Here is a 27,593-nt window from a genome sequence, read left to right as displayed (position 1 = left end):
CACCGGACCAAGCCGGTGGAACCGGCCCACCCGGGTACGGGTCAATTGAACCGAACCGTAATGTTAAAATTTTGAACTAATTTACTCTCTTCTCCTCACAGCTGGCATTTAATGCTGACAAACGCAGCTAAGGCACGTGGTATTACAATAGTACACCGTGGGGCAGAGAAGCATTATATAAAGGCTTGAAGTCTGGCTTAAGAGTATTTTCCCCCCGACGTGGGACTCGGCGAAGGCAGCCCAAAGCCCAGTTCTTTCACTTTGTATAGTGAGGTAATTTTAAATCATATTTTTATTTTATTAATATACTGTATTATTTATATAATTATGATGTCACGGTTCAATTCCGATTCGACCATGGTTGAACCGGTGAACTATAAACCCGGCCCCTTTTCCAGTTCGCTCACCCGTCCGATTTTTAAAACATTGCTACTGTAGGGGGCCGAAAGATCCGAGGGTTCACAAGGTCCATTGAGGGGGGGGGGGGGGGGGGGGGGGGGGTGGGGGATAGGTTCACACGCTATTTAGCCTGTCGTCAAGTTATCTCAGTTTATCTGTAAATAAAGATGAGCTTGGGCGTGATGTATCGTTAATCTTCTGAAGGATAGATGGATCCCCGGGTGCTTCACCGAACGCTGCACGTCTATCCGAACGAACATAAACTCGAGTTCGCTCGGTGGTCATATCTTCTGCCCGAGGACGTTTTTTCGTTCGGCAAAGTTGTTCTTCGGATAGCACATCAAATGCTTGGAGCAGCTTCGTCCATCAGAAGGGAGTTCCACCGAGTACCATCGTTTATGGAACCTTCCAGAAATATCCGATGATAAGTAAGCTGTCTTTTCTGATATTCGAAGTGACATCTCTGAGCGATGTGACCTTTCTGACATCGACCCATGTGACCCTGTAAGATCTGGGAAGTATCGCTCATTAAATAGCTCTGCTACATGACGTCATCCGAGCGTTACTCGACGGGTGGAAAGCAGAGCCATCTTGCTTAACACTCTATCCCTTTGCCTATAAATAGAAGGGCATTATCACTAAGAAAGGGGATAAAAAAAAACTTCTTCTCAACTACAATCTTCTGTCTCTACTAGCCTATTTTCTTACCATACTTCTTGTCTTCTCCATTTACTGACAAGTTCGTCAGAGCTTCTTCCCAGAGGAACATCCCCCTCCGGTTCTGCAGGTACACCAAGTTCAACGCCGTCTCCCACGGTCTAGCATACAAGGAAAGATACACAGGACAGATCACGAAGAAAGCGACCCCCACAATTGGCGACTCTGCTGGGGAATTACGTTCTTCGTGTTCATTATACCGGATAGAGGGCCTGATTTGATCTCAGTTCGAATTCTGCCTGTTCTTCTCGATTGAACGGAACAAATGGCGCAGCGCCTCTCACCTCCGGGCCCAGAGAACTTCACCCTCGGGTTGGAGGGTTATGGGTCTATCAACCTTGAACCCCATCAAACGGCTAGGACGGTTCCCCTCATGGCTCGCCAACTTTCTTTTCCACCCACAGAGTTAGACGTCGCTTTGGTGGAGCAGAAACGTCAAGCGGCGGTTTTTGCCTTGCTTCAACAGCGGCTGGAGGAGCGGGATGGAGGGATGGCTGTAACACCTACTTACGGGCATCCCATCGAACCTAGCCGACCGAAGGAGCTACGCAAACGAAGCAGAACATCTCGTCCAGCCCAAACGACCGAACTCGTCGTTTTCGAGCGTCGAACTGTCTTCGAGCATCTTGACCAAGGATATCAACCACCAACGGCTTCACGTCCTTGGTTGACGAGCATTATTCGTGCAGAGAGTTCACGATCTTCAACTACAGGCTCCACAGCCGGAACCGGTAAGGGAGACGCGTCAGCCCGAGCAAGACTTCGTTCTGAACGGCAACCGAGTCCAAGAGGTGAGAAGAGGCCCGTGGATCTAAACAATCCACCTCGGTGCACACACACCAGCAGCAACTGGGAATACTTGGTACGATCCCGACATAATTCCGAACGCCATGAAGGACGACACTCGGCTAACTCAAGCAGCCGTCACCGAGCAAACGGCCAAGGAAATCACTCGGAGCATGACAACACGATTGTCCTGTACAATCAATTCACGGGCTTGCCAACCATGTATCAACTAGTCGGCCCAGGTTTTGAGCCTCGGCATGCTCGTTTGGCAGGCTTGAGATGTGAAGCGCGTGCGCCCTCCGTTATAGCCACTCAACGGCTGAAGGAGAAAGACGAACATCACCGGCACCATCGATGAGAACGTAGAAAGACTCCTGAACAGCATGTTGAAGTTCCACTCCCTATTGTCCCCCAAACCCCGATTCAAGAAGACAACTCAAGGCTCGGGAAGGCAAAGGCTTCCCCCTTCGTCGATGCTATACAACAGGACTGACCGCCGGATCGGTTCGTCATGCCAAAGCTGAAACGTTACGAGGCGAAGGAGGACGCAGTCGCGTTCGTTTGTCTCTTCAGACAAACTATGAGCCTCCATAACTTTTTCGACGCCCTCATGTGCAAGATCTTCCCACTCACGTTGAGCGAACCAATCATGTTATGGTACAATCAATTGAAACCCAAGTCTATCACTTGCTTCAACGAGCTGGAGTTAGAGTTTAGTAAACGCTTTGTAACCAACAACATTCAACCGAAGACATTATCTATGCTGGTGAACATGCGTAGAACGGCTGGAGAAACCCTACGGCTTTATACCTAGCGCTATTGGGAGGTTTATAATCTTATCCCAGATTGCGATCAAGGAGTCGTGGCTGAGTCGTTTATGAACGGATTGGATCCAACCTCGGCAATGTTTCGTGACCTTTCTCGTAACCCACCTAAGACAATGGGAGAGCTCATGACCATAATCGAGAAGGATTGTGTTCACGAAGAGGCCATGGCCGAGTGACATGCACCAAAGGCTCCCGAACCTGCCAAAACAACAACTGGGCCGAAGAAACAAATAGTGAACGTTCGCCAGGGGCAAGGAGGCCAGGGCAGTTCAGGCCAAATGACCAACAAGCTGATCAACAAGGGTCGACCTCCGCAACACCCTCAGCCACAGTCGTGGCAACAAACGAAGAGAGAACCACGGCCAGACGAGTACGTGGCCAAACATACGGCATTCACCGAACCTATCTACAAACTCCTCAACATCATCGGTAAACTACCATTCTTTGTTTGGCGAACAGTACTCTTAGGCACCGTCGGGAGTGGACCAGGGATGTGTACGTATCACAAGGAGCGTGGCCACTATACTACACAATGCCAACCTTTCAAACGGTATCTAGAAGATCTTGCAGCCGCTGGGCATCTAAATCAGTGGATTGACATTCGGCGAAGTTCACTTCCTCCACCTCCACCGATCATCGGCAATCTCGTAAGCATTATACAAAGGCCAGTTTCCGAAGATAGGGCAGCCGAGCTTCATTTAGAAATTGACAGAGCCGTCACCTCTTTACCTGTTTGCAACGTTGGCATTTCGGGAAAGCGAAAATGGGAAGATCCGAGCCTCGGCAACCCTATTACTTTTACGTCTGACGACCTGAAAGGTGTGCAACTCCCTCACACGGATGCCCTCGTTGTTACTATTATTATTGATAGATCAATCGTTCAGCGGGTGTTGAGAGATTAAGGAAGCTCGGCGGACGTAATGTTTTATTCAACATTTCAGAGCCTCGAATTATCTCCCGCTCAGCTTCGGACAGCATCTACTCCTCTCGTCAGTTTTACTGGAGCCCCGGTCTGGCCACTCGGCTTAATCTCTCTTCCTGTGCGGGCTGGATCACGGGTTCTTGAGATCGAGTTTGTGGTGGCCGCTTCTCCCAGCCCATACAACGTAATACTCGACCGAACCTGGCTGCACGAGATGAAGGCAGTCGCTTCTACCTTTCACCAGGTGGTGAAATTTGTTGGATGGAATGGTCATCAGGAAAGCCTCTGAGGGGATCAGATCCAGTCAAAGAAATGCTACATCAGCACTGTAACAAACAAGCAGAGCTTTATGGAAGTACAATGCGTGGCAGCCATTGCTGTCCCACTAATTGAAGATGTTGGTGTGCCAGCCGAGCAAAGATCTACCGAGGAGTTAATACGATTTTCAATCCCCGAGGGTGAAGGAAGATATTTTTTAATTGGGAGTTCTTTGAGCATGGCCGAATGCAAGGAGATGTGTGACTTCCTGATGCGAAACATAGAAGTATTTGCTTGGACTCAGCAAGACATGCCGGGTGTGGATCCCACGTTTGTCGTGCACGCATTGAATGTTGATCCAAGTAAGCGGCCGGTGGTGCAGAAAGTTCGACGCTCGTCCGCCGCACACGTCGAAGCCGTAATGACAGAAGTGGATCAACTGTTAAAAGCTGGCGCCATTCGGGAAGTTTTATATCCCACCTGGCTTGCCAATCCAGTGGTTGTGCCGAAGAAGAATGGGAAGCTACGAGTTTGTGTTGATTACACAAACCTCAATGACGCATGTCCTATGGATCGATTTCCCCTCCCTCGGATTAAGCAAATGGTGGACGCAACAGCAGGATGCGAACGCCTAAGCTTTATGGACACATACCGGGGCTATCATCAGATAGCTTTGGCTCTGGAAGATCAGGAGAAGACGGCCTTTATTTCTTCTCAGGGAACTTACTGCTACAAGGTCGTGCCATTCGGCCTGAAGAATGCTGGTGCAACCTTCCAACGCTCCATCACAAAGATGTTTCCTGGTATGCTCGGCAGAATATTAGAAGCTTATATCGATGATCTGGTTTGCAAAAGCACATTCACTCGGGACCACCTTCGGGATCTGGGAGAGGTCTTTGATGTCTTGAAACGACGGAAGTTGCGCCTCAATGCTGAGAAGTGTGCGTTTGGTGTAAGCTCAGGGAAGTTCTTTGGTTACATAGTAAGCCGCCGAGGAATCGAAGCTGATCCCACACAGATCTTGGCCGTGCAGAATCTCCGAGCTCTGACTACTATAAAAGAGGTACAACGACTTACAGGAATGCTGGTTGCTCTAAACCGTTTCATCCGACATTTGGGCGATCTTTGCCGTCCGTTTTTTCGAGCTATCACGACTAGCCGACGCAGATTTGTATGGACCGAAGAGTGTGAGCAGGCTTTGCAATCCTTAAAGCAATACCTGTCCCACGCTCCTTTGCTCGTCAAGCCCCTTCCTGACGAAGATTTATATCTTTACCTTGCTGTTTCGGATCATGCTACCAGCACGGTTCTTGTTCGGAAAGAAGGGATGGAGCATCAACCAATCTTCTACTCAAGCAAAATGATGACGGACTCTCAGACGAGGTATCTGCCCATGGAGAAATTGGCATTGGCCCTCGTTTAAGCTAAAACGAGCCTCTTGCCTTACTTTCAGTCCCATAGGATTGTGGTCCTCACTGAGTTTCCTCTTAAAGCTGTCCTTCGGAAGACGGACATGTCAAGCCAGATCCTGAAATGTTCTCAAGACTTGGCCAATTTTGACATCCAGTTTGAGCCTCGGACAGCCATCAAGGGTCAGGCCTGGGCCGACGTCTTTGCCGAACTCACTCCTGGATTGCAAGACGAGGTCAATGCCTTGGCCACCGCTGCAAAAGAAGCTCGGATTCAGGACGAAGAAGTTTTGGAAGAACCATGTAGCCGTCCTGCAGAACCCCTCCGCGCTCGGTACACCCTGGGACACAAGAAACAGAAGCGGCAATGGAGGCTCTTCTCTGGCGACGCCTGGCGAATGACTGTTGATGGAGCCTCCAATGTTCACGGGGCTGGAGCGGGCATCGTCCTTGTGTCTCCGAGTGGGACTGTGCATGAAAGCGTGGTTTCGATTGGGTACCCGGCGACGAACAACGAAGCAGAATATGAAGCTTTGATTGCAGGCCTCCAACTTGCTCTTCGGCTTGATGCAGATTCGGTTCACATCTTTTGTGACTCTCAGCTTATTGTGGGTCACTTAAACGACGATTATCAAGCCAAAGACCAGCGTATGAATGCTTACGTCAGCCACGTATTGACCTTGTTCCGAAGATTTGGCCGAGTGGAAGTGGAATGGATTGCTCGGGAGCACAATGCGCATGCTGACGCCCTAGCAGGTCTTGCTTCGGTTTACCGGACCTCGAGCAGTCGCACTATAGTCTTTGACGAAGTCGCAATGCCGAGCTTCGAGCAGCCATGCCAACTAGTAATGGCGATTTCCCTCGGTCCAAGTCAACTAGATCCAGTAATTGATTATCTGAAGAATCAGGTGTTACCATCGAACAAATGCGACGCATACACACTTCGTTGCCGAGTAGCTAATTTTTTCCTGGATCCAAACGACAACCTCTACCGATGGACTTTTACTGGCCCAGATTTGCGTGTCATCCACGAAGACCACGTGAAGATTGTTCTGGAGGAACTCCACTTAGGAAGCTGTGGGGCGCATTCCGGAGGACGGTCCCTTGCACAGCGTGCGCTGACGCAGGGCTATTGGTGGCCGAAGATGGTATAACAGTCGGAGGAGTACGTGAAGCGATGTGTTCGGTGCCAGCTGCAGGCGTCTCTCATCCACCAGCGTGCCTTCCCCCTTAAAATGATCACTAGTCCATGGCCGTTCGTGGTTTGGTCTTTTGACATAGTTGGCAAGATGCCAAAGGCACCAGGAGGATTTGAGTATATGCTCACAGCCACAGATTTGTTCACTAAGTTTGTTGAAGCTTCCCCCTTGGTCAAGACAACTGCAGGCGACGTGGAATGTTTTATTTGGAAGCATATCATCTCACGGTTCAGCGTACCTTACGCCATCCTTTCTGACAATGGCTCCCAGTTCGTTGCATCCGCCATCAAAGCTTTTTATGCTAAGCGCCACATCACGATCCATAATTCCTCCATGGCCTATCCTCAGGGCAATGGACAGGCCGAAGCTTCTAACAAGACGATCACTCAAGGGCTTAAGCGCCGTTTGGACCGGAAACTCGGTAAGTGGGTGGAAGAGCTTTCACATGTTTTATGGGCCTATCGTACTACCCCTCGGCGGTCTACAGGCCGTACCCCATTTGCTATGGCCTACGACATGGAAGCTGTCCTCCCCTTGTCTACTATGATTCCAACAGCCCGAACAGAAAATTTTAACCTTGTGGATAACAATGCTCTTGTGGGGTCCGAATTAGACTTTGCCGAAGAACTATGTGATAATGCTAACCTTCGGCATGCGGCGTATTAGCAAGAAGTAGCCAGGGGCTACAACCGAAATGTCTGCCCTCGTCCGTTTAACGTTGGGGACTTAGTCCTTCGGATGGTCACCGAAGCATCAAAGCTAACCAAGCTGAAGGATCCCTATGAAGGACCCTACCGAGTCGTGGAAAAGATTGGCCATGGCGTTTACAAACTCGCTGAGATGGATGGAACGCCAATTGCTAATCCATGGAATGCTCAAAAACTTCAGAAATTCCATGGCTAGTACTGGCATCCTCCATTTTTCATGTCTTCTCTTGTACTTATATTTTTGTTCAGAATGTACGCCTTTGAGCGTCGTTTACTTTATGCAAGTTTCTTATTTATTCAGTTGTTTCCCTATTATTCTTTTTAACTAGGGTATCTCATCTAGCCCCGGGTTCATGCCCCACGGTGGGCGCAGGTACTTCCTCCCCGTGACCAATACGCTTGGTATGCACTTCATTCGTTCGGGCGAAATTCTCGTAGCCCTTGGTACTTTCGTTCGGGCGAAATTCTCGTAGCCCACTATGGTTTGTATGTTCGGGAAAAATTCTCGTAGCCCATGATGGTTTGTTTGCTCGGAGGAAATTCTCAAAGCCCTTGATACAACGTATGCTCGGGTGAGCTTCTCGCAGCCCAAGTCTTTTCCCTTGGATGGACCACTCGCACTTTCAGTATTAACGACTGATGATTTTATTGTGTACCCATTTGTTTGCCTTACCCTCATTTTTACACTATGACCATCCACTAAGACAGGGGGCTTATACTTGGCTACACACATAAATCCAATCCGAACAAAAAGACTTGGCATATTTTTCACAGTAAAGACATATACCGAAAGGAGTTAAAACTAAAGAGATTTGCAAATTTTTAAAAGTCATCATTCACCAAGGCATGGCGGTCGTAAATCGTTCGGCGCCATCCTCAAACCTGTTTTAATTACATCCTATGGTCTGGCAAGCCTCCAATTGTTCGGTGCCAACCATATTCAAAAAAAAAAAAAAACCAACAAACACAAGGGTGTAGGTGGACAAATTCAAGTAGTGCTCTGAACAGCACTGGAATGTAACGGCTTCACGTGCCTCTTGACCGGAACCCTAGTTTGTCAATGAAACCCTTATCCTGCAAAACAGACAACGAGTGAATGCACCTTTGCCTCTCGTGGCAAAGGCCCTCCGATGCATTTGTTAGTATTTCGTACTAAAGAAAACCCTAATTATCAGTAGGTGAATATCGAATAATGCAATGTATTGCGTACCTTTTACCTCTAGGTTTACCTTTTATTTATAGATTTATGGATGTTTGCTGCCCAAGTATACATATTGCCCTAGGTTTCCTATCTCGTATAGGAAAACTAGGATCTCTTGGATTCTCGTTCCCTTATCAGTTTATTTCCTTAATCCTTGTAGGACTCTTTCCATAACAAGCCGAACATCCCATACTCGTTGGGTATCTTTCTTAGATCCTATATTCTTGGGATCTCATCCTTTAACGGAATACCAGTGATTCTGGACCCTTCTAGAATGTTCCCTCTAATAGGACTTCTCTCTTTGTTCGGCCATCTCATGGCCGAACAGACGGCCTGGACCAGTTACTTCACATGTAACTGGTCCTAAGGAAGCAATTTGGACCATTTCCTTTCTAAGGAGCTCTCCTCCTGTTCGGCTCTCTCTTGCCGAACAAGTTTCTTGAACAGTGGCATCTCATGTCATTTTCCTTGTATTTGGTCTAATAACGTCTCGTGTTATTGCACCGAGAATCGTACAACCTCTCTGGACCATTGATTTCTCATGTCACTGGTCCATAGCGCGTTGACCTTTTCTTTGACCGTGCTCGGGCTCGTTTTGTACCTGTTCAGGAATACCTCCCTACAATTGCTCCCCAGCCTTACTCGTTTATAATTTACTTAGATGACGAGTAAAGCTCTTTTACCGAGCAGATTCATTTTGTCCCTGCACCCTATTTCATATATTGGTGCAATGTTTTATCATTTTACCAAGGCGAAAACATCTTTTCATTTAGCCGTCACAGGCTTTTTAGCCCTAATCTTTACACGTGTCGATCATTGTATTGCTTTACATTAAATGCAGACAGACGTGTTTTGGGGAACGGAACGCTCAAACGGCGTCTGGGGTGACGTTTCACGTATGCCATCCACTTTTAGGGTATTTTTGGGTTTTCGTCCCATTTTCAAAACCCCAATCTCTCCTAGACTCCCTCTGCAGAAAAAGACAGTTCAAGCCTTTTACCCGCCATTGAAGCTCTGTTCATCATCTCAAGGCCTCCTCCTTTCTGCTCTTTAGGGATTCCATCGACTATTTTCGTAAGTCATCATTCTTCTTCTTACTGTTCCATTTCTCTGGTGGATTGTTTACAATCACTTTTTAGGGTTTCATCGTCCCCTTTTCTTTATACTTCAAAGAACCCCAAAAACCTTTCTGGTAATGGGAAGATTTCGGAGACACTGTAATACTCCTCAAACCATGGCTAGTTTCAGATCTCGATATGGAATTCCTGACAACGTAGCTACTGTTTTGGCTCCTGAGGATGCCATTCGTGAAAGCTTCGATTTCGACACCCTTCACATTCCTGTAGTAGCCGTCGTTGAAGGCGGAGTTAGGTTTCCCTTAGCCCCTCTGCTCCGCCAAGTCTTAGCATATTATAGGCTTTCCCCAATGCAGGTTTCTGCTAATTTCTTTCGAGTAGTTATGGGCATAAATGCCTTAAACCAATTGTTAGGGACTTCTCTAGGTTTATACGACATTCACCATTTATATAGTATTTCTAGAACCGGGGATGCCCTTACATATTATTTGAAAAGTAGGGATTCTAGAAAGAAGCTAGTCCTTGAACTCCCTGACTCTGCTCGAGGGATGACGACGACTTTCTGATCGTTACGGGCAACTTCGAACCCAGAAATGAGGACGGCCAAGTGATTGGTTTCCATGCCCCTCACATATTCGGGAGCCCACGTTAGTGCTTTCCCCTTAATTCATATGTTTTGTCCTTTTTCATAGGAAAAGCTTTTTCGTGCTTCTAATTATTTGTTCTTTGCTTTCTTTCAGCATTAAACATTAACCGAGGTTATAATATCATAACCCCTCAAGTGCACGTAGCTGATATCAGACGAGCACTTGCTTTCAACGGTGAAGGGACATACCTTGCTGGCCGAGCAAGAGCGGCTCAGGTACTACTCAGCTACAAAGCATCATACGGGGGTTTTATTGATCGGCGTACCAGTGCAGCTGACAACCCTTCAGTAGCTGGTCCTTCAAGACCAATCCCCGAACAAGAAGAGAGGCGTTCCCGGACTCCTCCGATCTCTGACGAACCAATCCCTCTTGCTGAGGAAGCTTCCAGTTCCACATCCAACTCGTCTTCCAGCGGCCATACCCTCTCACCTCCAGAGATGAACCGGCCAATTGACTTAGGCAGCCTCCTCACCATTCCTGGTCGGGGTCGTGGTACTGTTCGGGGCCAAGGTGGTCAAGGTCGTGGCCATCGTATCCAGACTCAAACTGATGCTCCTCCTGGATTTTCTCTAGAAGAAATTGAAGCCCTCCACAGAGAAAAATGTCAACAGGTGGAGGAATCCCAAGAAAGACCCCCACCATGCTCCTCATCTCCTGCTCCTGCTTGGGCTCCCTCTTTCTCTCATGGGAACCGAGCTATCACTGCTCGGGACACTGTTGAGACTGATCGGATTGCACTTGCATTATCCCAGGCCTTCTTATTGCCTGGAGATATGCAGAAAGAAGTTGCAATGTCTCCAGACAATCTCCTGAGTACTTTTATGTCCCATAATGCCAAGGTAAATTATTCCTTTAAAAACCACATCGTGCCATATCGTCTGGTATTTATGTTTATCACAGCCGTTTTGACCATTCCAGGTGATGCAAAAGATGGTGGCCATGGCTCAAAAGCTCAGTCAGTCCGAGCCCCAACGTGCCAAACTTGTCAGTGAGAACACCAAGCTACAACGTACCATTATCAGGCTTGAGAAAGAAAGAAACCAAGCCCTGGGGGTAGCTGAAGGATTCAAGGGTCAACTGAAGGGGGCTGAGGACAGTCTGAATCAGACGCTGAAAGAACTTGAAGCTAGCCAGAATGAAGCCAAAGCTGCATTGGAAAAAGGATACAACGAAGGAATCAAAGTTGCTACTGAAAGCTACACAAGCCAGATGCCTGGAATTTAGGACCAAGTTTGGGTGGCTTCCTGGACAGCCTGCCTTACAAAAGTGGAGATTCCCGAATCATCCCCCCTTTGGACCAACATTGAATTACCAAGTGCTGCTGTTAGCTGTGAGGAAGATATTTCAGAGGAGAGAGATGAAGAGGAGGCAGTGAACATGTCTGAGCAACATGTTTCTGAAGTGGAGCTTCATAATGATATGACCAACCCTGGCCAAAAGGAAGTCAGTGGTGGTCAACTTGGAGATGAAAATACCACAGAAGACGTAATTGCACCAGTAGCTCCTTCAATTGCTCCTACAACTGTACAAGATCTCACAGAAGGTGAATAAATTCAATCGTCTTTGTATTTGACAATCTGTTTTGCCACTTGTGGGTTTGTGATGTCAGAATTCTGTGGTGAAAACTCTTTTAGTATTTCGTACTTGTCTTTGATTTGTAAGTTTCCCGTACTTTTCATCGTTTGAAGTTTCACGTACTTATGCATATATTCGTATGCTCGTATGCTTTGAACTGTTTGTGCATATTCTCGTATGCCCTAAGCATGTATTTGTATGCATCTCAAGGGTTTAAGTTTCTCGTACTTGAATATTTCGTGGCTAACATATACTCGTTAAATTTATGCATGTCTGTCCAAGTTTCTCGTACTTAAATTCCATACAAGTGTTTTCATACTCGTATTCGTTAAGTTTCATGTACTTAGAACATCACACAAGTGTTTCGTACTTGCGTTCTCACAAGTGTTTCGTACTTGCGTTTAAGTTTCACGTACTTAAAAGTTTCAAAATTCAAAATCACACAAGTGTTTCATACGTTGTGTTGCACATACTTTAAATGTATACCCTGCTCCCCAATACGAATGAGGGAAACTAATCTCATAGTTCGTATTTAATACAACTACCAAGAACACAACAGTTATACTAAAAAAGTAACTTTATTCATAATCTGCAAAACTCAAGAGGGCGTTATTCGTACCCCTTGCAACTAGAATAACAAAACTAGAACACAAGAGAGTTTTATTCGTAACTCTCACACAATCACGATGTGCATAAAGAAAAGTTTATTCATATAAAAAACTTTCTCAGATTATGGACATTCCAAGGTCTGGGGACTGGGTTCTCGTCCAAGTCTGCCAATCGATAAGCCCCAATGCCCGCGATTTCTGTAACTCGATATGGGCCTTCCCAATTTGCCCCTAACTTTCCCTCATTAGCCACTTTAGTATTGCCGAGCACCTTCCGTAGCACAAGGTCTCCAACACCAAACTCTCGTGGGTGTACATTCTTGTTGTAACTTTTGATGAGCTGCTCTTGGTATGAGGCCAAGTGCACCAGGGCCCGCTCTCGTCGTTCCTCGGCAAGGTCTAATTCAATCTCCAAGGCTCTATCATTTCCTCCACTTTCAACCAAAGTGGTCCTGTTGGTCGGCAGACCTATTTCCAATGGAATAACAGCCTCTGTTCCATATACTAATGAATAGGGGGTCTCTCCCGTAGACCTCCTAGGCGTTGTTCGGTATGCCCAAAGTACCAATGGCAATTCATCAGGCCATTTCCCCTTTGCTTTATCCAACCTCTTCTTAATTCCATCAAGAATTGTTTTGTTAGAAGCTTCTGCCTGTCCATTACTTTGAGGGTAGGCCGGAGTTGAGTAGTAATTTCTTATCCCATACTGGGCACAGAAAGTTTTGAACTTCTTTTGAAACTGGGATCCATTGTCTGTAATCAATGAATATGGGACCCCAAAATGAGTAATGATGCTCTTCCACACGAACCTTTCTATCATAGGTTCAGTGATCTTGGCCAATGGTTCTGCCTCAATCCATTTAGTGAAATTTGCAACTAGCAGGAATTTTCGGTTCCCAGTTGCTCTGTGCAATGGACCCACTATGTCCATTCCCCATTGAGCAAACGGCCAAGGACTCGTCAAAGGCACCAGATCCTCGGCTGGTGTTCGAATCATTGGTGAAAACTTCTGACACTTCTCACAAATTTTAACGTACACCTTAGCGTCTTCTTGCATGTACGGCCACCAGTATCCTTGGGTGATTGCTCGATGGGCGATGGACTGGCCCCCAGCATGGCTTCCACAAGTTCCCTCATGAATTTCGTGGAGGAATTTTTGCACCATTTCAGGATGCACACAAAGCAAGTAGGGCCCTGTAAAAGATTTTCTATACAATTTTCCCTCTGGGGATAACCAGAACCGAGCAGATTTGGTCCTGATTTTATGAGCCTCCTTTTTGTCCAAAGGGAGTGTTTCATCTCGTAAAAACTCCACTATTGGGTCCATCCAACTTGGTCCTTGGTTCACGTCCAAGACCATCTCCACGCTTCTCCCAATGCTCGGCTCAGTCAGATACTCCACGGCTATTTTTCTTTTAAACTCAGATGGTACAGCTGCGGCTAACCATGCCAATGAATCTGCATGAGCATTCTTTCCAGAACTTATCTGCTCAATATACACCCTTTTGAAGGTATCGAGCAGATCTCTGGTTACTTGTACATAGGCCGCCATCTTCTCGCTCCGGGTTTCATATTGCCCGGACAGTTGATGGACTACGAGTTGTGAATCAGAATACACCCTAATACGTTCAGCTTTTAGGGTTTTTGCACTTCTCAAACCAGCTAAGAGTGCCTCGTACTCTGCCACGTTATTTGATGCACTGAACCCTAGCCGAACAGATAGTTCCAACATTGACCCTTCAGCGGGTAAAAGCACAACTCCAATTCCTGAACCGGTGTTGCAAGCTGACCCATCAACAAACAGCTTCCATTCTAGAGGATCTTGTTCGGCTGATTCCTGTTTCTTCGTTACAGGTGGCGTTGCTTCATGCTCCTTTCTCGTAGGAGGCAAAGGTGCTACTGTGGGTGAGAATTCTGCCACAAAATCAGCCAGCACTTGACCTTTGATTGCTGTGCGCGGCTGATAATCAATGTCGTATTGGCTCAACTCTACGGACCAAGTTGAGATCCTTCCCGAGAAGTCTGCCTTTCGTAGCAGTGATTTTAACGGGAACTCAGTGTAAACCACAACTTTATGACTCTGGAAATAATGTGGCAATTTTCTGGTTGCTGTCCTTAATGCCAGGACTAATTTCTCGAGGGGCAAATACCTTGTTTCGGCATCTAACAAAGTTTTGCTCACATAATAAACTGGGATTTGCTCGGATCCCTTATTTCTCAAAAGTACTGCACTCACAACATGCTCAGAAATAGCTTAAGTATAAAACTAGAGACTCACCTGGTTCTGGAGTCGAAAGAAGGGGAGGAGAGGCCAAATATCCCTTCAAATCCTGGAAGGCCTGTTCACATTCTGCTCCCCATTTGAACCCTTCCCTTTTCTTTAACAGCTGAAAGAAAGGTCTGCACTTGTCACTTGATCGGCTAATAAATCGATTAAGAGCTGCTGCCATCCCAGTCAACCGTTGGACTTCTTTCGTTGTCTGAGGACTCTGCAGATTCTGTAAGGCCTTTATTTGGTCGGGATTCGCCTCTATCCCCCTTAGAGTTACAAGATGACCCAAAAACTTTCCAGAACCGACTCCAAATGCACACTTCGAGGCGTTGAGTTTCAACTTGTATTTCCTCAAAATCTCAAATGCCTCTCTCAAATCTGCAATATGGCCTTGCCCAGCTTTACTTTTCACCACCATGTCATCTATGTAAACCTCCATAGTTTTGCCGAGCAATTTTCTGAACATGATGGTTGCCAATCTCTGATATGTTGCCCCTGCATTCTTCAATCCAAAGGGCATGACATTGTAGCAGTACAACCCTCGTGGTGTAATAAAAGAAGTTTTCTCCTGATCTGGCCTAAACATGGCAATTTGATGATATCCTCGATATGCATCGAGAAAACTCATTCGCTCATATCCAGCAGTGGCATCTACGAGTTGGTCTATCCTTGGAAGTGGAAAGCTATCCTTTGGGCAGGCTTTGTTCAGGTCTATGAAGTCTACACAGACTCGCCACTTTCCATTCTTTTTCTTTACTACAACAGTGTTGGATAACCATTCTGGGTAGTAGACTTCACGTATTGCTTTGGCCTCCAACAAACGATCGACTTCCTCGATAACTGCATCCACATGCTGCACGGCTGCCCTCCGTTTTTTCTGAACGATTGGCTTATGCTCAGGATCAACGTTTAAATGGTGGCAGATTACGTCTGCACTTACCCCAGGCATTTCTTCTGGTGTCCAGGCAAATACGTCGACATAAGTCTTTAGGAAACTTATCAATTCAGCCTCTTCGTCTGCTGGCAATGATTCCCCAATTAAAAAATACCTATCAGGATCAATCTCGTTGATCTGTATTTTCGTTAAACCCTTAACTACCCTCTCGGCTGGGTCCCTTCCGATTTCCTCGATGGTCGGCTGATCGGGGATTTCTACTGAATTGATATGGTGGGCATTTTGGATGCGTTTTACGATGGATACTAAACATTGTTGAGCTACCTTTTGGTTACCTTTGATGTGCTCAATCCCATTAGACCCTGGGAACTTTACCATCTGATGGAAAGTTGAAGAGACTGCCCTCATCTTGTACAACCATGTTCTCCCTATAATTACGTTATAGGAAGACGGTACATCCACCACTAGGAAGTCGGTTCGTAGCACCACTATCCCAGCCTGAACAGGCAGAGTTACCTTGCCTAACGGCCAAACTGCTCCTGCTCCAAATCCGACCAAAGGAGTTACTGATTGTACCAAATCTTCTTGAGTGAGCCCTAGTTTCTTGAATGCATCGTAGTATAGCACTTTGGTGCAACTCCCTGAATCCACCAGGATTCTTTCCATATCATATTCCCCAACTCGTAGGGTTATGACCAAAGCATCATTGTGAGGTACCTGGACTCCTCCCAGATCTTCATTCGTAAAAACTATGCCCTCGTTGCCTGCCCTTTCGTTGCGCCCTCTTTTCTTCCCCAACTGCATCACATGTTGGTCATGTTTCACTTGTCTCTGAAGCAATCTCACCTCATTTCTCGTATAAGGTTCGGCTAATCCATGTATCATATGGATTACCCCTTTTGGATTTTGTTCGTAATCCAACTCCATTGCTTTGTCTTTATCCTTAGGATCTTCTTGGATAAATTCTTTGAGATAACCTCGCGAAAGCAAATCATCAAGATGCCGTTTAAACATCTCACAGTCCTCAGTTATATGGCCCCAATCCTTATGGTAACTGCAGTGCTGATTCGTAGCACGTTTTGCATCTTTATTCCCACCAAGAGTTCGGGGCCATTTGAAATAAGGTTGATTCTTTATTCGATAAAGAATCCTGTAGATGGGCTCTTTCCAAACCGTGTTTATTGAAAAGAAAGATTTGGGATCCGGGGCTTGTTTATCCTTGTACTGCTCTTTCTTCGCCTGCCCATAATCTTTTCTTTCACGATAAGTTTTGGGCTCTGGCTTGTCTGCTTTCTTTATAGGCCCCTTTACTTGCTCGGCGGCCAGCTTACCATCCTCCCGTAGAATGTCATCCTCGTTCCTGGTGTGCTGCTCAATTCTCTCCATCAGTTTTGCCAATGTCTGCACGGGACTCATGTTTAGGGACTTACGCAGTTCCCCCCGAACAGGTAAGCCTGTTTTGAACGTGGCTATTGCGTATTCTTCGCTACAAGCTTCAATCTCGTTGAAGGTTTCCCAGTACTTCTTTGCATATGTCCTGATCGGCTTGTCCTCTCCTTGCTTCATAAAAGAAAGACTCTCAAAGGTTTTGGGAACTTTCCTGCTCGTCAAAAACCGTGCAGTGAATTCCTCGGCCAACTGCACCCATGTTCAGATGAAGCGTGAGCCCAATCTGTGAAACCAAGACAAAGCAACCTTCCTTAAACTCGACGGGAACATCTTGCACATGATTGCATCATCTCCTTCATGCATAAACATTGCTTGCTGGTAATGCTGTATATGGGCCACGGGATCAACATCTGTCTCGTAGAGGATGAACGTTCCGTGTTTTACCCTGGTCGGTAATCTAGCCTCCTGTAACTTTTTTGCAAAAGGGGAGGATGCTATATTCTGAAGTGCTTTCCGTGCTGCTTCTCGTGCAATCATGGTTTCATCCTCTGGTCCTTTCTTGGATCTAGTTCTTTCCCAGTCGGAATCAGGTCTCTCGTACCTGTCCCTATGATGTTTCCTACTCCCTTCCTCCTCTGGGGTAGAGCTTCGACCTCTGCTTCTCCTCTTTCTCGAAGAAACCCTCCTTCGCTCGGGTGTCCGGGTCTTGTTCCTTCCCTTTCGTGGGGAAGCTTTATGTCACCTCGGGGTCAGACTTCTGCTTCTGCTTCTTCTTCCTCATGAAGGAGCCTTTTTGTATTGTACCAAAGCATATTCACTGCCTCTTGAATTTCTTCGAGATAGTCCGGAATCCTCCGGATGTTCCCTGATCCTTTCTAGTTCTCTGATCTCATATTCTCGTTTTTTGATCAAACGAGCATACTCCTCGATCTCTTGCCTCTTTTTGTCAAGAACGTCTTCGCTACGGTACACACTCCTGGAGTGTGCAATCGATTCGTCCCCTAGATGGGATTTAGTCCTTCTCGTGGATTTCGATGCCGTCTCTCCATCTCTATTTTTGGAGTTGCCGTGGATGGCTAGGGGGCGGCCCTTACTCGTGGTCCTCTTGTGTCGGCCTCGGGCTTTCTCGGAGCCCCGGGTGGAGATCTATCCCCTCCTCCAACTAACACATCTTTTGGGTCGTGTGGTGTTGCTGGATCTACTTCCACCATGGTCGTATTTCAAAGGGAACTCTTTCGTTTCCCATAGATGGCGCCAATTGTAAGTGGACAAATTCAAGTAGTGCTCTGAACAGCACTGGAATGCAACGGCTTCATGTGCCTCTTGACCGGAACCCTAGTTTGTCAACGAAACCCTTATCCTGCAAAACAGACAAGGAGTGAGTGCACCTTTGCCTCTCGTGGCAAAGGCCCTCCGATGCCTTTGTTAGTATTTCGTACTAAAGAAAACCCTAATTATCAGTAGGTGAATATCGAATAATGCAATGTATTGCGTACCTTTTACCTCTAGGTTTACCTCTTATTTATAGATTTATGGATGCTTGCTGCCCAAGTATCCATATTGCCCTAGGTTTCCTATCTCGTATAGGAAAACTAGGATCTCTTGGATTCTCGTTCCCTTATCAGTTTATTTCCTTAATTCTTGTAGGACTCTTTCCATAACAAGCCGAACATCCCATACTCGTTGGGTATCTTTCTTAGATCCTATATTCTTGGGATCTCATCCTTTAACGGAATACCAGTGATTCTAGACCCTTCTAGAATGTTCCCTCTAATAGGACTTCTCTTTTTGTTCGGCCATCTCATGGCCGAACAGACAGCCTGGACCAGTTACTTCACATGTAACTGGTCCTAAGGAAGCAATTTGGACCATTTTCTTTCTAAGGAGCTCTCCTCCTGTTCGGCTCTCTCTTGCCGAACAAGTTTCTTGAACAGTGGCATCTCATGTCATTTTCCTTGTATTTGGTCCAATAATGTCTCGTGTTATTGCACCGAGAATCGTACAACCTCTCTGGACCATTGACTTCTCATGTCACTGGTCCATAGCGCATTGACCTTTTCTTTGACCGTGCTTGGGCTCGTTTTGTACCTGTTCGGGAATACCTCCCTACAAAGGGAAAGCCATTGAAGCTAAACTAGACTAAATTCAGCTTGTTGCAGGAGCATCTGCAGGGGCTGGTACAGCTGTAGAGTCGGCAACATCAACTGTTGTCTCTTCTGCTTCAGCTTCGGCAGGGGGGAGGGGAGGTACTTCCACCAAAGTCCTCATTTCGTCGTCAGGCTCAACTCCTGCATCGTCGAAACCCCTGTTATAGCCGAGCATGAAGCTTTCCTTGTGCTGACCTTCCTTAATCTCAGCTTGAACTTCCAGAATTTGATCAGCCACGACCTCCTCGGCTTGGGCGTACCCCTTGTGATACCCCTTATCATGCTGCTCCTGCAGCTCCTTCTCCATCTCCTTCTTCATCTCCTCTCGCCCGAAGGCTCTCCCTTCAGATAGGCCCTCCTTTTTTCCTTTGGCCCTTGTACGCTCGGTCGAGTCCTGGAGTCCTTTTATCAGGTCATTCAGATTTGAAATCTGAACTTCCTGGCCATGACGCACAAGCTCGTATTGCTCCAAGCTCTTCTTGTAGTCCTCGGCGACGCTTTTGTTATGCTCAACCTATTGCTTCAGCAGTTTAGACTTCTTGTCATGTTCGGTGAGATAACACTGGGCACTCATGATGGACTAGGTGGCCTTCAGTCAAAGCAAAATGAAAATTATTCTGGGAAACTAGGGCGAGTGTACAAAATATCATTGCAAGTACGAGAAATCTACTTACTCTTCCAATAGGAAAGTAATACTTGCTTAAGGCTGCTTTTAGAGACGGGGGGCTTTGTATATCCCTCGGTAAGGCCAGCCCGGAGTGGAGAGTAAAAGCCAGGGAGGGGTTCTCCTTCAGATTGTTTGACTTTAAAACTTGCTTTTTGCTCGGGGCGACAAAGTTAGGCACCCATGGGGTTTCGAGGTCTGAGGATAGCTCCATCCTCTCTTTCTCTCCCTCCCCCTACATCCCCCTCGGCAGCTCTACCTCCTGGCTCTTCCCCTTCGGAGCTGTTTTGGTCTTTTTGCTCGCGAGTGGATCCTTCGGGGGGGAAGAAGGGGCGTTTAGAGGGCGTTTTTTAGAAGGTGGGGGGGGGGGGGTGTTTCTTGCTTGGTATGGAGCCCGAAGCACCCGGGCTCCAGCCTTTCTAAGCTCGGCCTTTTCCTTCTCATTTTCCTCCAGCTTCTTTTGGAGAATGGCTTTGATACTCTTGGGAGGCATCTCTTCTTGCTCATAAAAAGGCTCTTCTTCGGTGGGTAAGCGCGGATTGTCCCTCGGAGAGGTTTATCAAAGCTCGGAAGAAGCTCCTCTGGAATGTCTTCAGAGCCAACTTCAGAAGCTTGCTCACGCTCATCAGTTACTTTTCGTCAGATACGACCCCCGTTCGTAGCTTTGTACCTAAGAATTGTTGGGGCGTCCCTTTCCTCCGCTGGAATGGTAAGGAGAGAATCAGCTAGACCACAGCCCCTCGCTGCCCTTAAGAGAATTTTGTTGAGCTTGGTAGTATCTGCCGAAGAAAAACACAGCAAAAACAATAGATATAAGTATAATAAGGACAACAATAGGAATGGCACCAAAATGACGAATAAATGTTCTTACTCGGAGTCCCCCATCGCGTGGCGATTTTGAACTGACCATACTCTAGTTCGGGGAATTGGAAATTTCCCCGAACCTCAACGTAATTGGAGGCCCATTTCTCCGAGTCGTACATACCCTCGGGAATGATTTTTTCCATTTTCCTTCGGGAGCACAGGTAGTACCGGGAATACCTAACGTTTCGTGACATCATGTAATTTTCAAAAATGTGGTAGGCTTCGAGTCTGAACATCTTTACCTCAGCAAGCTTGATTACCGAGTGAATGATACGGTAAGAGTTCACACTTAACTGGCATGAAGTGAGATTGAAGCGGTGAAGGATCTCTCTCAAGACTCTATGCATCGGGAACCGTAGACCCCCTTCCGTAATCGCCATCAAGGGTACGGTAATGTGTTCGTCACTATATCTTATTCGGGGGGCCCCGGACCGGCGTGATAACAACGTCATCAGGAACGTCGTAAACTGCTCGGAAGAGGTTTAAGCTCTTCTCGTCTTAGAAGCATTCCAAATAAGGGCAGGGATCCCTCCCCGTTAGATCGAGAATTACGTCGGGATCCAACTGAACAATTTTCCTCTTCACCTTTGGAGCTTGCGACGAAGACTCTCCGATGACGCCGGTTTCCTCGTTCGTTCGACTTGACGAAGCAACATGAGTTTCTCTTTCGGATTCAGCTTCGTCTGCCCCCTCGGCGTCTTCTTCCTCTTCCACTTCGTCGTGTGAAAGTTCTCTATCAGACGATTCCTCGTCTATATCTATAATATTGGGGTCAGGTCCCATTGTTCGGAGAGGAATTACCCTAGCGGGATAGTCGATCCCTTCTACTCCTTCGGGAACCCCACCGCTCGACCCCGTTCGGTAGCTCTGGGCGAAGTCTCTGATTACTTTGGCTAACTTAGGATTAACTCTACCGAAGTCTGACGCTCCGGTATCCACCGATTGATAAGATTCACCCGACGAAGTTGATTTCGGGGATTCCATACCAAGAAACAAATAAGTGCATCGGATAAGACCGTTAGCGATTTGCATGGCCAGGAGTCTAAGTGCCTATGTTCGGTGTTCTATGTTATTCCGAGAGATTTCTAGTCTACTTAGTTACTACCCGAATGGTCACCCTTCGGCAGAAATTCCGAAGGAAGGATTCCCAACCGCTCGAGGAAATGATTGGGAACCCTACATGTCTCCAATGAAGAAACCAGTGGTTAAAAAGCTTAATACGTATTACCAAGCTTCTTAATGAGTATTCCTTTGGGAAAAACTCATGTTTAGAGGTGCCCTCGTGTTCAGAAGAACACGAGTTGAAGATGAACATGCATTCGGAAGAACACATGAACATGTGGGAGATTAGGCAACTGTTTCAGTCCAAGCGAAAAAGGAAAAAAGCCAACTTTAAGGGGGCTAGAGGCATTCGAAAATAACCAAAATGCATCGACAAATGTTAGAACTCGAGAAATACCAGAAAAATCGAGAGAAATCTGTTATCAAATCCTTCAAATCTGCAAATTTCTGGCGATTTCTGGTCTCGAACGTCGCTTGAATAGGGAAAACGATTGAGAATGGGGAAAAAAGTGATTTTCTCTCTCCATCCCCCGCCCTTTTATACTAAGTGCGGAATTCGAAGCGGTATTGAACCCCGGCGTTGGATCTGAGCGGGAGATTGATGTGACGCTCGATGAAGGACACGTGGCAAGTAACGAAACGTGCCGTACCACCACCCAATGTAATCGTGACACCTGGCAATATTTCAAATCGGCAGTTGCAGAGGCATTAAATGAAAGCTGCAAGCACATGTCAAAAAGTACCAAGCGTTTTATCCGTTTAACAGCTTCAGCGATTTGTCCAGTCATTCGGTCTTCGGATCTGCATTGAGGTTTGGCCACTTGTTATTCAACTCCTCCTTCCCTTCCGAGCAAGTAAAGCAGAAGTTGAGGGGCTATTGCAGGGGGCCGAAAGATCTGAGGGTTCACAAGGTCCATTGAGGGGGGGAATAGGTTCACACGCTATTTAGCCCGTCGTCCAGTTATCTCAGTTCATCTGTAAATAAAGATGAGCTTACGCGTGATGTATCGTTAATCTTCCGAAGGATAGATGGATCCCCGGGTGCTTCACCGAACGCTGCACGTCTATCCGAACGAACATAAACTCGAGTTCGCTCGGTGGTCATATCTTCTGCCCGAGGACGTATTTTCGTTCGGCAAAGTTGTTCTTCGGATAGCACATTAAATGCTCGGAGCAGCTTCGTCCATCAGAAGGGAGTTCCACCGAGTACCATCGTTTATGGAACCTTCCAAAAATATCTGATGATAAGTAAGCTGTCTTTTCTGATATTTGAAGTGACATCTCTAAGCGATGTGACCTTTCTGACATAGACCCATGTGACCTTGTAAGAACTGGGAAGTGGCGCTCATTAAATAGCTCTGCTACATGACGTCATCCGAGCGTTACTCGACGGGTGGAAAGCAGAGCCATTTGCTTAACACTCTACCCCTTCGCCTATAAATAGAAGGGCATTATCACTAAGAAAGGGGATAAAAAAAAACTTCTTCTCAACTGCATTCTTCTCTCTCTACTAGCCTATTTCTTACCATACTTCTTGTCTTCTCCATTTATTGACAAGTTTGTCGGAGCTTCTTCCCGGAGGAACATCCCCCTCCGGTTCTGCAGGTACACCAAGTTCAACGCCGTCTCCCACGGTCTAGCATACAGGGAAAGATACACAGGACAGATCACGAAGAAAGCGACCCCCACAGCTACCTAAGATCATGTAATAGTCTCTAGTTCACCATTAAATTGCATGGCTTGCAGTGCAAGTATATTAATATGTGATTTTGGAGTAGACTTATTGATAAAAGTACTCCGATCGATTTTACTCGACGAGCTCTACAACAAGAATGAGTTCGATTATTAGAATGGAACCGAAACGACGCCGAAAATAGTTGCACGTGCAGTGCAGACAATCGTCTCCTTTGATCACAAATGACCAATAAGGAAAAGAAAACACTGGCTGAAAATTACTAGTGCTGGGGCTGTATTTGTATCTCTTTAAGAATATTTCTCGTAAGAATCTATCTATGGACCGAGTATCAATGTGGCCTTCATGTTCATCTATCATTCCAAGGGCTCTAGGCCTTGTGGCTTCTTCGGGCCACTCAACTCCGGATCCTCAAAGTGTAATTTACACTTTTCATGTGCTGTTTACAATTCAGCTTTTGAATAGTAAAAGGATTAGTAGAGCGATCAGAGCATTGTCCGGTTAGTCAAGTTAGCTTCAGGCAATCTGAGAAATAGAATACTGTGCCATTGCCATAAGCATTGAAACAACCCCAATCATAAAGGGTATAGCTAGAGCCAAAATTATTTTTAATTGTGCCAAAACTATTTTTAGTGCATAAAAACACTTGTATCTTGTGCAAGGTATACACAAAAATTTTGGGATTAACAAAAATAGTTTTGGCATTGTTATTTCTCAATCATAATGAGGACATCTCTCCGAAGGGGCATCGCCAAATAGATATCCTTGCTACAAGTTTCATCCTCATAAACCAAAATCGTAAATATTCCCATGGCTAGGAGCATCACCATATGATAATAATTACCATTGAATAGAGTCGCCACTTAGTTTATTAAAACTAAGAAATATTAGTAGAGATTCTGGGTACGGGAGCCAAAAGTACGATAAGGAAAGGTGTTAGGCACCCCCCTTTGCCTGGTCATGAGATCTGTAACAACCCGAATTTTGACCCTAATTTTTATTTTAGTTTATTTATTTTTCTTTCCTTCTCAATAAAAAAATTCGTTTCAAATTTGATTTAGTTAAATTAACTAGATTAATAATTATATTGATTATTATTATAAGAACATGTATATGTATATTTATACCGTGGTGTGCCAGTTATACCATAACATTTTTCACCCTAGAATTTCAACTCCATAAAATATGGGATTTGGTTCTCCATTTCCTCGCCTCCCTCCCGAATATCTCTCTCTCTCTCTCTCCTTAGTAATTTTCGGCCACCACCACTGCCACACTCATCCTTTGCCACTACCCTACTCCCTCATCCCCAAATCATAACTTCCATTATCACCTCCTCTGCCCATAAATTCGGCAGCCACCCTTTCCTCCCTATTTTTCTTTTTACTCACCACACCACCTCTCTCTCTCCAATCTCCTCTATAGAAATACACTCTTCATCTTCCTCTGATAATTTCACACAAAATCACACCACCACACTCACTGAAAATTCAGAGAAGAAAGGGAGAAAGCTTGAGTTTCTCCAATGGTGGTATAGAGAGAGAAAAACAAGTGGGTTTCGGTTTCATACTGGCCTGGGCACCAATTCGGGTTACCCATCCATAGTCCAGACCTCAAGCATCCCAGAATCGATTCGCAATCAACCAAACCATTTCCGAGCAGTCTTCGTTAACCGCTGTTTCGGCCGGAACCGAGGTATTATAATCCTTCTCTACTCTATCCTAAGTATATTAGGTGATTACGTATTGATTTTTCGATCCGGAATGAAAGAAATCGATCTTGACGTCGCGTGGTCGAGACCGACCATTTTTCCTCTGCTTTTCGCTGCAATGAACAGTAACCCACGAGGGGTTTTCAATTATTGAGATCGCTTAAGCACTCCTAATTATTTATCCCTAAGTGTTAATTTAAACAAATTGTAATAGAATGAATTGAAATCTCGGATCGGAGCCGAGGAAACAAGTCACTGCTCTGTTTTTGTTTTCTTTGCAGTTCACTGTTCATGCACGTTTTGTTTTTAAAAGAAGATGTTCTAAAATTACAGATACCCCCCTGTGTTTTCATTAGTTCTAAAGTTGACCCAGAACTATGTGATAGCTTATTTTACCAATTGTTGTTACATTTAATATTAGGATGATAAATGCGTGTTATGACCAACTTGCCTTAGTTATTAACTGTGATTAATATTAAAATGTATTATTGTACAGTAACTTGCCTTATTGTTAGTAAGAAAAGTTGATCAGTTTAGAACCAAATGGCATATTGGTAAATGAAAAAAATGAAACAATAAATAGATAGATAGATAGAACAAATATAGACTTCAACCCAGTAACACTAGGATTCTTAAATTCACCAAATTATAAATATTCTACGGATTTCAAAAATACTAATTGAAATCCTCAAAGTTAATAAATTATATACATGTTCAACAAACTTTAAATATTCGAAAGGCACCGGCCCAATCCAAACCTCTTATGTGTTTACTTACTCGCACAATATCAATTGTCATGCTTGTTTCTCATTGAAATGTATCGTGTTTGAGCTGTTATTGATTGTATCATGTTGTACGTGCTAGAATGGACTTAGGTTCATTGGGTGGTTACGAGTAGTGATTCACGTAGACGATGTTAAGTAAATGGAAATTAATAAAGTGTTGGAAGTGTGAGTGTGTGAATTGTGATTTGAGCCATGGTGATGGCAAGGGTAACCAATGGGGCCCTATGTTGAAATGGGTAACCAATGGGGCCCAGTGTTAAGAAATGTTGTGATGTTAATGTATGATACGTCATGGAAAGTTTCTCTTGGGAAAGAGAATGGGTCCCATGAGACGGTTATAGTTAGCATGGGGTAGTGGATGTCCGACCCTTATGTGCGATGCGTCATGGGATGACTCGATCCTCCTGTTATGGTCTTAAGTGAGAACATGCTAGGTACATAACTTAGGTGCGCTCACCTAGGACCCTGGTGCAGGACAAGCAAGAGGAAGGGTGGACCCATGAGACGGTTGTAGTTAGTGGATGTGGGAGGAAAGGATCTTGTGGAGAAGATCCTTAGATTTCATATAAGTTAATGGATAGTAAAGAAAATGATGATGTGTTATTATTCTGTACCTTCTGTGTATTATCAATTGTTATATTGTTGAGCTGTTAATTGTAGAGTAAGGGGTTGGTAGGATTGAGATTATTCTACTGGGTGAATTGTCACTCACGGATACGTTTGTATCCTGGTAAATCGGTTGCTTTGGCGATCAATTTGCCAGAGGATGCAGGGTTAAATGGTGGAGCTATTTGAGACATGAGGAATACCAAGAGCGGAGACTGAGTATTCTTGGAATCTGTATCAAGACTAGAGTCGCTCTGAAGATGTTTAAATAGAACTGTTAGATTCTTTTTGTATTTATTTTTAATATAAATTTTGTATAACGACAAATAGGGGCCTAGTAGTTTATAAAATTCAGTGTATTTTAGGGTTAATGCTTCCGAAATTCTTTGGAAAATCGGGGCGTTACAAGATCGGCCAATAATCATTCAACACAAGACTAATATTTGCTTTTTTTAATTTCACAATTGAACTGATTATTTAAGCCTTTGAACAGTTAAGTAGGTGATTCAAAACAGTAAACAAATCACATGCAATAGAATAAACAAAAAGCAGTGTCCCAACAAACGGATTCCTCGATCAGCGAATGGATTTAGCGACCGAGGAATCCCACTGGATTAATGTACTGGTTGGTTAAATGAAGTCCCGACCGATGTTCTTCCTCACACCAGAATATGAACAGTTATAGCTGAAACCAGAAAATAATGCTAAGAATTAAAACGCATAAAATTAAGCAGAACCACAGGCCCCTGGGCCTTACCACCTTGATCCCTCAGTAGCTTGATTGCTTCGGATTGAGGGTGATGGATTAATTTTCCTCTCGAAACCCTAAGAGCTAAGTTTGGTAGCAGAGAGTTTGGGTTTTTGTAGAGGGAGTATGAAAGATGATTTCTGCAAAGTTTCGTGGTAGGAGAGGGTGTATTGAATGTTAATTTTGAAACCCTAAGGCTCTCTTTATATAGGTATTGGGCGACTCATTCCTGCCAATCATGATCCATGAATCAAATTGGAAGTATAGGGCAACTCTACCTCTCTATGGTAATGTCTTTCGTAGCCCTGAAGCCACCCAATTTGGCTGCTAGGGTTTGAGTTCAGATCAAATTGTGATAGAACGTTCTAGAGGTCGAGGTAAAACAATGTGGCAGCCGCCTAATGGATGTGGAGGCCGAGGAATGCA

General features: G+C 45.4%; 1 protein-coding gene across 1 annotated transcript; it reads left to right on the top strand.

The window, feature by feature from the left end:
- The first annotated feature begins 3,007 nt into the window (after positions 1-3,007).
- Positions 3,008-3,631, top strand: LOC131332825 (uncharacterized). The gene has a single exon (XM_058367127.1). The coding sequence runs from the start codon at positions 3,008-3,010 to the stop codon at positions 3,629-3,631; it is 624 nt and encodes a 207-aa protein (XP_058223110.1).
- Positions 3,632-27,593: the final 23,962 nt, after the last annotated feature.

This window comes from Rhododendron vialii, chromosome 7a (assembly GCF_030253575.1).
Source record: "Rhododendron vialii isolate Sample 1 chromosome 7a, ASM3025357v1".
Taxonomy (NCBI): Eukaryota; Viridiplantae; Streptophyta; class Magnoliopsida; order Ericales; family Ericaceae; genus Rhododendron; species Rhododendron vialii.
The sequence above is the reverse complement of the archived record's forward strand: the minus strand, read 5'-3'. Positions and strand labels throughout refer to the sequence as shown.